Genomic DNA, 12,289 nt, shown 5'->3' on the forward strand with positions numbered 1-12,289 from the left:
GAGGTTTAAGAAGGGTATCGTATGATCTTTTGTTTCAGAAAAGATCACTCTAGCAATAGTACAGAGGATGAATTTAAGAAGGGGAGAAATGTCTGAGCAAAGGTAAGAGACTGTTACAGAAAGGATGGGAACTGATACACAATCAGTGGAGCTGGCGTAGAAGGAAGGAATCGGAGATGGGTTAAGGAGGTCGAGTCCACAAGATCTGGTCACCGATTGGACCCGCAGAAGGAGCAAAAGGAAAGGTTTCTGGCTGGGGTAACTAGGAAGACATTGATGCTACCACACGGTGAGGGGTTAACCAAGTTCTCATGAGCACCTCCTACTCTATCTGGCACAGAAAGCTGTCAGTCCAGGAAGCCACTGGGAGTAACAGCAGTGACTGTAATAGGAGCAATGACAGCATTCTCATTATTAGTATCCAGATGGCCTCACAGGGGACATGATGAGATCCTATTTGGTATGCTAACCAAAAAGTTTCTGTAGGACATTTGGGCAGATTATCTGGTAAGTGGTTGGATATACAGACCTGGAGCCAGAAAATGGGGTCCACAGAGATATGGACACAGGAGCCATGACTGATAAGCATCATTAGATCTGCTCGATGAGTTGAACTCACCAGGGGCTAAGGGAGGAGAAAGACACAGCCAGATGCAACACGGCTGAGCCCCGCCCTGCTCCCTCGCCCCGTGCCACTGCCAGAGCCTCTTCACGCGGTAATTGAAAAAGTCAGATCGAATTATTTCTCATTTGACAACTTGTTTCTGCTCTGCTCAATCTCCTCACCAAAGGACTAAACTATACCATCTTCTTGCCCCAACAATAAGAACCATAAGCTGAGAACGAAGGTCTCTTAACCCAACCCTGTCTGAAGGTGGGAACTCCACCCATCATCGTCCAAACGGGTTCCAATGCGGCTGGGAACCAAGCTCCCCCAGTCTCTACGTGGGCCTCCCCAGCTTCCAAAACAGGGCTCGTTATGAGAACCTAAAACAGTGCCAGATTCACACTGTTAAGATGAAAATTCATAGTTAGCACTTTGAATCTTCTTTGTCATTTTATAAAACAAATGACTGAATTTTCTTGCTTAAAAAGTTTACAGCTGTAAGTTAACAACTCATTTTATAGCTTCAAAGACAGTATTTGCTTCTTGAAAAAAACGATGCCCGTGAGCACAAATAACTCTACTTTAGACAATGTAATAAAAATGACCCAAAAGGCAAGAGAGGTGAAAATCTTTGGAGGAAAGAGGAGATATTTTTTCATGAAAATCCCCTCTCCTTAAGCTCTTTCTCAGCTCTTTCAGATTGTCCGAAAGTTTTACCATTGTTTTTCCATAACTGCTCTCTGTAGAATAAGATTTAAAAATGAGAGAGGATGAGAAAAGTTCACGGGTAGTAGCAGAAGGGGCTTGCATGTTGGGTCACTTCTGAAATGACAACCAGATGCAGTTTGAATGGACCATGCAAAGCTCTTTAGTTCCACTTTCTCACTTTGCATATTAGGGAACTGAGACCCAAAGTGGTAAGGCTACTTACCCCAAACCATCCAGGTACTGATCTACAAGGCTGGAAGTGGAAAGGAGCTCTCTTGACCCTGAGACTGGGGCACTTTTTACTCATGAATAAGCTGAGGACACTCCAAGTATCTGGGTGCTAGGATACCATGGTCTCCTGTGTGAGGCAAGATACATTCACAACTAGAAAAAACTGCAAGACATCAGTTTTTTTTTAGAACAAAGATAACATAAGGGAAGTCTGTAATGGCACCATATATGAAGTATATGGAGTAAAACATAATTTTTTGGGTGTTCTGTGTTCAAAGGCTAGAGTGCATATTTCTGGCAGGATCACTAGTAGGATTGTTATGGGAGCAGCAAGATATAGCTGCGCCTTGAAGGAGACAAGTTCCATGGACAGAAATGAGGGAAAAAGCAGAACCAGGCAGAGGAAATGGCATATGTAAAAACGAGAGGGTTGGGAAAGAACACGGCCTGTTTGTGAAGCAGTTAGACTGGATCAAATCATCCACACAGTAAACATGAGAAAGATTAGTCTTAGTTTGTATTAAGGAGGACAGTAAATGTCGGGCTCTACAGTTAACAATGATGCATCCATAGAAAGTTTGAGGGAAGAAAAAAAAAGGAAGTCTAATAAAAGCAGTATTTTAGAATGACTTTAAGCCCACTGCAGGGTTTAATGGAAGTCAATTTGGAGCAGTGCACAGAATAGAGGCAGGGAAATTAGAAAAAAAGAAAATTAGCTGAATAAATAAAATCAATTAAAACATTCTGATACTAATCCAAGTATGATAAAGTGTGTCTCTGGACTCTGTTGATAGCAATATGAACAGAAGTGCAATATTCTCATGGTGACTGAAGGTCAAGTTTACTCTTTAAACCTTTTATTGGTTTTTATTAAGCTATTATCTGTTGTAATTTTGTTATCTGGTGGCTTCAGATTCAGGAGCCTAAATGCTGGGCAAATTAAGAGTTGAATAGATTAACACCTCCTTTCTAAGAACTTTTGTTTATTAATGACACTGTAATTAGAGGCAATAACTTTGAATAGAAAACAACAACATAAAAACTGCTCACCACTTCATACCCATTAGGATGGCTATTATCAAAGCAATAGAAAACAATTCATGTTGGCAGGACTGTGAAGAAATTGGAATCCTTGTGCATGGCTGGTAGGAATGCAAAGTAGTGCAGCTATCATGGAAAACAGCATGTAGTGCCTCAAGAAAATCAGATATAAGATTACCATATGATCTAGCAATTACGCTTCTGGGCATGTACTCCAAAGAACTGAAAGTAGGGTCTTGAACAAGTATTTGCACACTCATGTTCATAGAAGCATTACAGACAATAGCCAAAAAATAGAAGCAATCTGAGAGAGTCCACTGACAGAAGAACGGATAAACAAAATGCAGTCTACATATGCAATGGAATATTATTCAGCCTTCAAAAGGAATGAAATTCTAAGACATGATGCAACATAGATGAGTCATAAAGACATTATGCCAAGGGAAATAAGCCAGTACCAAAAAGGCAAATATTGTGTGTTGCCACTGATATGAGGTAAAATATAATTAAATTACAGAGACAAATTAGAGTGGTAGTTGCCCCAGGCTACGGGAAGATGGAACAGGGAATTATTGTTTAACCGGGTTGGAGTTTCGGTTTGGGAAGACGAAAAAGTTCTGGAAATCGATGGAGGTCATGGTGACCCATGATGGTGAACACTTAGTACCGCTGAACTGCACACTTAGAGATAATTTAAAGGGTGAATTTTATGTTATTACACAACATGGAGGAAAAAAAACCCTCATCAGTATAAGACTGTGGTTCAAAATGCTTGGTTTCTTTTTAAAATTCCCACTGCAATGAAAGAAAAGTTGCCAGTGTTTCTGAGGAAGAGATACGAGCCATCTTAGTGGATGGGAATGAGGGCCTTGGAAGAAAGAGCATCTCCGTGTCCCGACCTGCAGAGAAGTAGAGAGCCTGGGGCATTTCGAAGCTTGGTCCTTGTGTGCTGGTGGCATCGGCAGTGAACTCTGAGCAGAACATCTCCATCCAGGCAGCCACCAGAGAGCCCTGACAGACAGAACCACCTCCCAAGGACAAAGTCTAATGATTAATTCTCTCGGAAGCCATCACAGCCACCCTCCTCCTAGGAGGACAGAACCCTCTCTCCAGGTTCTGTGCTGAGTAGCAGCCGGAGTGCTCCCTGTGGTGGAAGAAGATGCCGCCACTCCATCATACACATCAGCACCCCTGGTGTCTCCGGGGCTGATGGAGAAAGTGGAGGAAAAGAACCTCCTTGTTCACAGCCCAGACGGACAGGCGCCATCCCACCTCCAGTCTAACCAAGAGCTGCCGTGATATTCACAACAAAGGAAAGAAAAAGTGAAAAGTAACTTATCCAAAGTTGTTTGTGTTTTTTTTTAACTACTTCTTAAGGATACAAGCAGTACTTTTCCATCTTCAGTTACAAGAACTGAACTTAACAGGCCTGGGTCGTCAAACACCTACAGGGGAAAATCAAGGGAAAACACAGAATTGAGAGCTGAGCTCTAATACCCAACTGGAAATGCAGTGGAACGATTTGGGAATGGTTCTGCCCAAGACAGTGGCAGGGAATCACTGATGATCCAAAAATTCCTCTGTGCTAGGAAGCCTTTACAACACAGGGAATTCTGTCCCTCAGCTGGGGCTAGAGAGAACGGAGCATTTGGATAAAGACAGAATATTAAAATACAGAAATAATTCAGCAAAAAAAACAAATTTTTGGAAATTAAACTTTTCAGAAGCCCAAAGGTTGATCCAGAGGAGGAAATGGTGTGCTAAGAGGATGTAGCTCTAAATTCTACTTCCTGCAGAGATTATCTCACCAAGTCAGAGACCAGAAGGAAAAGAATCAGGGGTTTTTGTTTTGTTTTCTCCAAAATTCAACCTAGAACAGTGACGGCCACCATCCAAGGAGCCGGGATGCTCATTTATTTATTTGATTATTTAGCCCACACAGAACAGTCAAAGAATACGTCTATCAAAGAGGAAAAAAAGATACAGACTCAATGAGCAGTAGTTACAACCCAGTGTTCTTAGCAAAAGTCCCTCAACTTTTTAGCTTCCTTTGCCTTAATGACAATTTCCAGACTAGAGACAAACATTTAGCACAAGAGTGTTACTACTGTGGACTTTCCAAATTCAGTCAAGCACACAAGGCCTCATTCTGATCGTGAGCCTCCATGCCCCGGCCTACAAGTGGGTGTGCCCGTTACCGAGACTCTAGTGCCCTCGGCAGACATGTCCCCTCGTGCTGGGCTCTGTTCAGCTCACAAATACTGGCACGAGGGAGCAAAAGACGTCATTCCCTCCTCTAGCTTCTCAGCATTACCTCCTAAACCCGGCCCCCAGCTCCAAACGCAGGCCGCTCTCAGAGTTGTGCCTTGCCGGTCCCCAGCACGGTGGACTGAAGCTGATCTCAAGAGCCAGAGCCTTGGGCTTGTAGGGGGAAGCCCCTGAGACAGAGCTGCAACACAGGTTACCATCTGTGTCCCCACGGGAGGGACAAAGAGTGTGTCAGGAACAGAAGGACATCTATAATCACATCTGTGTGTGCGTGTGTATGTGTGTGTATGCATGCGTGTGTGCACAGGCCACACAGCTTGCAGGATCTCAGCTCTCTGACTAGGGATTGAACCCGGGCCACAGCCATGAAAGCCCAAAATACTAATCACTAGGCACCCAGGGAACTCCCAGCATTCACATCTTGTGATCTAGGACCTCTGTATATGAACACACTTGGACCCCAGACAGTCGAATTCCAAGATGCCAAGCGAAGACTTGTCAGTGTGACGACGAACAATCATCCATACATACTTTGATGTCTCACAGACTCAGATCCACTCATGGGCCCCATCGTTGACCTAAACCTTTCCCCTGAAGAGTCCCCACAAAGGAAAGAGACACGAAGGGAAGACAGCTGAAGTCCAAGTCAGGAACTGAGAGTTCTGGTCTCCCATGTACCATCCAAGCTGTGTGTTAAGTTTTTGTTTTTTTAGTTATTATTAAAAACAGGATATAAATCTGACTAGGGTCTAAAATGGAGAACCACAGTTAGGATATAGTTTCCCAGGAAACTATTTTCCATAGGAGAAGATAACCTGGTTCTCTTGAAGACCAAAAAAACAATGTCAATAACCATTTGAAAGTGAAAGCGTTAGCCGCTCAGTCATGTCCAACTCTTTGCGACCCCATGGACTGTAGCCTGCCAGGCTCCTCTGTCCATGGGATTTCCCAGGCAAGAATAACCACTTAGGCATCTCTTTCTAGGATGCCTAGATGGCAAGTCTATATTGGGGGATAGCCTCATGGACTGTAACCCACGAGGCTACTCTTCCCGTGGAATTTTCCAGACAAAAATAATGGAGTGGGTAGCCATTCCCTTCTCCAAAGGATCTTCCCAACAACCCAAGGATGGAAACTGCATTTCCCACATTGGCAGGTGGATTCTTTACCACTAGTGTCACCTAGGAAGCCCATGTTAGGGGATACAATCAGATCTATGCCAAGCAGAGACTGTTCAACCCATTTTAAGCTTTCAACTTCACCAAAATTTCTTTAAAAAAAAAAAAATCTTCAACCTGTATGGGTCATTTGGAAACGGAGAGCCAGGAGACCAGCCTTCAGAAACAGGCATGCTTCAAGCACATCCCATCCCTAAACAAGATGAAAACACAATGATATGAAAATACAGTCTCTCAACTAGCACCTACCTCAGTAAGACTCCAGTCTGAATTCCATAAAGTCTCACATTAGTCAACTCTAAACTACCACAGGCTGTATCACTAATCAGCTGTTCAAATACTATAAAGTGACATATTTGAGAGAGTGGCTAGGTCATACATTCTTTTATAATGTTACTTTAATTTAAATTTCATGATAACAGAAGAGCACAGAGTAAAATGTGCATGCACAAATTTAGTACATTCACATATGCATGGAAACTGTCCACAATAGACATTTCTGTTGTTTAAAAATAAGAACACTAAAAGTTACTTTGCATTTTCTTATGAAAACTTTTGACTAAAACATGCTGTTATATTATGGCTTTGGTAACACATTACATGAGCCCATAAGAGCCCTATTTTTTTTAATCTTTTATTTTCTTTAGTTTTCTCATTATATACTTTCAATGACTATAATAACCCATGAATCCCTACCACTATTTCTCATTATGCACTTTGTTTTCTGTATTATAATTCATTTATACAAGACTAATCAAAAGACCCATTCAATTTGATCTATCTATAGAGAGAATTTTTTACATCATTTGAGCATGCCAAAAACCAAACAAAAAACCTAAGTATTCCTAAATACTGAGAGCAGATAAGTTTCAAGATCTTTGGACATCCAGCCAGTTCATCACTTGCCACTGAGATTTAGAAATAAGTTTTAAAAGATGTTATGTTTATAATTAAGAAAAAAATAACAGGGATAAAACGGGCATCGAAGCAAAGGAGATTTCCTGAACACTGAATATATTGCATTTGACAAGGGCAATAACCCACCCAATCACGTCTTTTGCTCTCATTTGCTACAAATATTCAGGCCAGCAGAAGCAAAGACCATTGGTTTGACCCTCAGGGCTGTTTAAGCTTATGGGTCTTACTTAATACATTAAGACATATGGGAAAATTTTCCCTAGATTCAGAGGACTTATGATCTCCCACAATTGATGAGAACTTCCCCCTAGTGCTTGTAACACATTCTGACTCAGATATTTAAATTTACCTTTTAAAATATTTTTATTTCAAAGACCTGTTTTCCCAAACGACCTATCTTGGTTTCATCTTTTAACATAAATATATATAAACACATACATGGTTTTTCTATTCAACATCAATGTTTTACATACACTATAGAACTGACAGTAAGATTTATACAGGTTAAAGAGAGCCATCACAAACACTTGGGGAATTACATTTACATGTGTATTTGTGAAATTCAAGCTGTCAAGTTGTATCTGTTCCTACTGCTACCATCTAAATATAGCTTTCATTAAGAATAATTCTCTTTAATTATTGGCTGGAAAATCCCTGCATTGTCATTTTCATAACACTGTAAGGTCAGCACAGTTTATTAAAGTTATTGAGGACATGAGAAAAAGACAGACAGTGATCATAAATATTTGATAAACATGTTTGCATTATCAATACATTGCAATACAATAGGGTATACTGAATATTTAGACTACCTAAATATTTGTACATAACTGACGCACAAATCTCTTGTGGCCCCATTAGGATGTTATTCGACATCAGTATTTTACCCCTTTTTTGAAAGCAGTCGCAGCCTAGTAGAACCTCAAGGCTTTGGAAACAAATGTAGTGCAGCAGACAATAATTTGTTTGAATAACAGCAATTTAATTGAACAGCAAATTATTTTGCATTGCAATAAATATAAAATCTAGAAATGTGTCTCAACCTGTGCAGTGAGCAAGAGAGAAAGCAAAGACTGGGAAGAATTTAAATGATTGTAAAGGAAGTGTCATTCACACAAGCCCCACATATAAAGCAAACAAGCTATGAGATTCTGTGTTGTCATCTAAAATACACTAGACAGTTTCTCCAAAAGTCCATTGTTCGGACAAGTGTTTTCATACATAGGCTACTCAGGAGCTTCTTAGATGAGGGGTAGGGAGGAGACAAAAAAGAATTCAAGACAGACTTCTATTAGCTCAACCCTAAGGCTAATCTGTTGCACGTGTAGTTTCTACATTCATAAGCAAGTTGTAGAAGACAACACTGCAGCTGAGCGCAGGAGAGCTGGAAACTGTTCCCCGGGGCATGATATCACAAAATGACTTTGCTATATTCCCTCTCCTGCCTAGCATCAGGGCTCAGGCAGGAACACAACCATCGCGCCCCTGGGGCAGCTTCCTGTTGTTAGATAGATAAGAACCCTCCGCTCCATCACTCTCTCTGAAATCGGACCAAAAGCACACAGAAGTGGTTCAACCAAGACAAATCAGCCCCTATTTTCTCTGAATGTTTTTTCCCCCCAATTTGTGTTCCTTTGCCTGGTAGGTTCTGGATGACATTGTTAACCCAGACCATACAACTGAATGAACTCACAAGTTTTCACACCCTCACACGTATACTTTTACACCCAATATTCCAAGTATGGATTGACTGAGTTTCCATTGTATAAGACAGCTTACCGTCTTTATTTACATCCTCAATGTCACAGTAACTACTATGCTTGTAAAAATGCAAGAGAAACTTTTAGCAGGATTTCAGTTAGTCTTTAGCTAAACCTATTAATGTTTCATGCCATATCGTACTTCAAAGTATTTAACACTAAAATCACCAAACACATATGGTAATTACACAAACCTGAAGTTGTAACTTCAAAATTTCTTTAATCTACTACATTACATGCAGGAGGTTTCTAGTTTGCTTAAAGGAAAAAGAAAAAAAACAAAACAAAACCTGTTTTGCTTAACCTGCCACAACTTACAACCATGTATCTCCTTTGGCCGGCAAACAAAAGGGCAAAACTACCTTCAGTGATGCTTTTTCAGTTTGGAAACACGAGAACAGAATAGTATTCCTCCAGGCAATTTTCCATTTCCAAACATCCTCTGGACCTTTATAAGAAGTTTACCCCTGAAAACTGACATCCTTTTTTAGTTAAAAGGCATAACTAACACCATGGCTAATCTAGCAACACCGCCCCCCATCCTAGGCATCGTTGCCAACCACAACCCCCTTTATATTAACTTCCACCATGTGTAGCAAGCGATTCACAATTTATATGGTTTGGGGGTAAAAGCAAAATCCTTCCTGAATTGCATGTAGTAAAACGTGAAAATTGGATGACGGTGTGACTGAAAAGGTTTTGTTTCGGATTCTCTAACAGGATAACATATGATGCAGGACAATGGTGTGATGCTTTTGTGTGTCCTAGTAAGACAGCTCCCAGCGGAGAGTTTCCCATGTTTTATAGTGACATCTATCAGCCAGACCCAGGGAATCCCAACGTCACTCAGCCTTCTTCAGCACCACTGTTTTGAGAACAGCTTCTTGCCACAGAGTGGTGCAGTCTTAACAGGTCCCTGGTGCACAAAGTGCATTGTGAAAATCAGGCAGTGGAGAAGGAGCCATGCTCTTCCCTCCCATCAAAACCCAACTGTCAGCCATTAATTAACCACCGCAGCCTACAGGCACCACAAATGCCAATCAGAAATGTAAATAATTGGCCATCACCTGCTGCAAACTGAAAAGAGCTGACACACTTTGCATCACCGGCAGACTGAGCACGCATAGTGCTGAGTTTTGTAAAAATTCAATTAACCCAACCATCCATTCGATGGATACATAAAGACCAGGGGGAAAATCGATTATGCATGTGAGAATTTGTGATGTGTAATCATGTTAATTTATGGTTTGAGAAGAAACCCCGCTATGCTGTAGTGATTATAGGATCATCAGGAAATTACAAATATTTAGAACCTAGGAATTACTTTTATGAATGGCATAGAGATAATAACTCCTTCAGAAATGTAATCAGATCCTCAACTGATTTCTCAGACCTGCTAATATTAAGAAGACCTGGGGGAAAGAGTTTTTTCAGTGGTAAAATCGGGAAAGGTCCTTGAAATCAGATTGTTAACTTATCTCCCCAAATTCTCCTTAAGGGCCTACATGTGAAGCTCCATAATGACGTTCAGCTGGTCTGATACACTTAACTGCCAAAGCAGCCGCCAAACGAAAATACAGTGAAAACAAAAATTCTTGAGATGATGTCACCAAAGAGATAACACCCAACTTTATACTTCTCACATACACATTTTCACAAGGTACAGACTGCACCTATGTGCCTGGATACTCAGTTAAAAAAAAACAAACAAACTTGCCACATTGAAAGACGAAACCTTGAACCTCGGTGCCCTGTCCTTTCCTTGCCGGACTCTCCACAGACACAAACCCCTGACCGAGTCCACACTCCGGACTCGAAGTGATGGCCAGATTGGATAGCCCTGGACGCCTCACCCTTCCTCCCTCAAAGGAAAAGCCCCACACGGCCGCCCTAAGGAGCAACTCCTACCCAAAGCCAAGTTCGAGAAGGCACCACAGGCAGGCCACCGGGCCATTGCCATTCCACCTGGCGAACGAAACCCCAAGGAATTAAAAAGTTTCAGGCGGCCCCAACCGCGGACCAAACTTGGACTTTCCTCAACGGCAAAGCCTCGAAACCGGGAAACGGGAGAAGGCACCTGCCTGTGGAATCCAATCCACCAAGAGGCTCCCAAGCGCGCCCCTCCGCCGCTCGGACCGCGTCCGCCCGAAAGCCGTCGAAGCCCGGCGCCCGCCCGGCGCGCCCCGGGGAGGTGCGCACTCCCCGCCCTCCCCGCCCGGCCCGAGCGCGCCCCGCGGGCCGAGGAACTTACCGCACCGCTTGCACAGCACCCGGCTGACCTCCTTCTTGAGGTTCCGGCCCGTCTCGAGAGGGGGGAAGGAGGCTCGGAAGGCGGCGGGCGCGCGGCCGCTGCTGTTGGCCTCGGGCTCCATGAAGAAGATGTACCTGCTGTCCTCCTTGAGGCGCCCGCAGGAGGGGAAGGCGCGGTGGCCCCAGGCGCCCAGGCGCACGGTGAGCAGCGAGTCCTTCTTCAAGCCCCCGGCTTTCGCCGCCCACACCTGGTGCACCTTCACCAGATAGGGCGCCTCGGCTCCGGGCTCGGCGGCGCTGGGCGCGGGGCCGGTGGGCCAGGCGGGCACGGTCCCGTTGGCCGGCGGCGGGCGCTCGCCTCCCCACGCCCCTGCCTCGCCCGCGGCCGCCGCCGCCGCCTCCCTGTCGAGTGCCCCCTGCTGCCGCCGCCGCGGCGGGTGCAGCTTTCCCTCGATCACCACCGCGGCGCGCTGAGCCAGCTCCTGTACCGAGCCCACGCTGGGCGGGGACGCGTAGCACACCGAGGCCCCCGCGGGAGCCGCCTGGTCGCCGGCGGCCGCCCCCGGAGCCAGGGCCGCGGTCCACAGCAGCAGCAGCAGCGGTAGCAGCAGCGGCGACGGCGGAGGAGAGAGGGCGGCGGGGCCGGTCCTCCCGGCGCGGCGCGGGGCGCATCGCCAGCTCATGGTGCGAGGTGCGTGCGGGCTCCGGTGGCTGTCGGTTCGGACTCTTGCCTCCTCGGTCTCTGGCGCTGCCTCCCTTTACCTCTCCCCTCCTCCTCCTCCCCCCACCCCCCCGCACCCTCCTCCTAATTTATTTATTGGCGGGGGCTGTGGGAGACTTGTTTACGGGAGGAGGAGGAGGAAGGGAGAAAAGGGGTGGGTGGAACCACAGAGAGGCGAAGCGGTGGAAAGGGCAAAAAAAAAAAAAAAAATTTTTTTTTAGGCGATAGAGGAAAAAAAAAAAAAGCAGCCGCCACCGCCTTGGATGCTCGGATGCTGGGAGTAATAGGTCCTCCCCGCGCCGCCGCCGCCGCGCCCGAGCCCGGCTGTCGGGGCTCTGCTGTCACTGGAGGAGGACGTGGAGGTTGAGAAGCTGCTCAGCGGGTAACAGTCCTTTGTGTGAAGTGATGCTGCGGCGGCTGCTGAGGCTGCGAGCGGGCGGCGGGGCGAGCGCGCGAGGCAGAGAGCCCTGGAGGCGGAGTTGCGTGCCTGGAAATGGCTGGGTGGCCGCGGCGGCAGCGCCCTGCGCCTCGCCGGCCTGTTTACCTGCGGGGCGAGCTCGGCCCGCGCCTCTCGTCCCCATGCTGGTGCCCGAACCCGGCCCGCGGG

The 12,289-nt window shown here is 45.2% G+C and overlaps 1 protein-coding gene across 1 annotated transcript in view; it reads right to left on the bottom strand.

Moving 5' to 3' along the window:
* Positions 1–11,644, bottom strand: part of NRG1 (neuregulin 1) — a 1,106,536-nt gene extending 1,094,892 nt beyond the window's left edge. Inside the window, exon 1 of the mRNA XM_081523496.1 lies at positions 10,963–11,644. Coding sequence (XP_081379622.1) covers positions 10,963–11,644 — 682 coding nt within the window. The remainder of the gene's footprint in view (positions 1–10,962) is intronic.
* Positions 11,645–12,289: the final 645 nt, after the last annotated feature.

Source organism: Giraffa tippelskirchi, chromosome 8 (genome assembly GCF_054371585.1).
Source record: "Giraffa tippelskirchi isolate mGirTip1 chromosome 8, T2T-mGirTip1v1.2.pri, whole genome shotgun sequence".
Taxonomy (NCBI): Eukaryota; Metazoa; Chordata; class Mammalia; order Artiodactyla; family Giraffidae; genus Giraffa; species Giraffa tippelskirchi.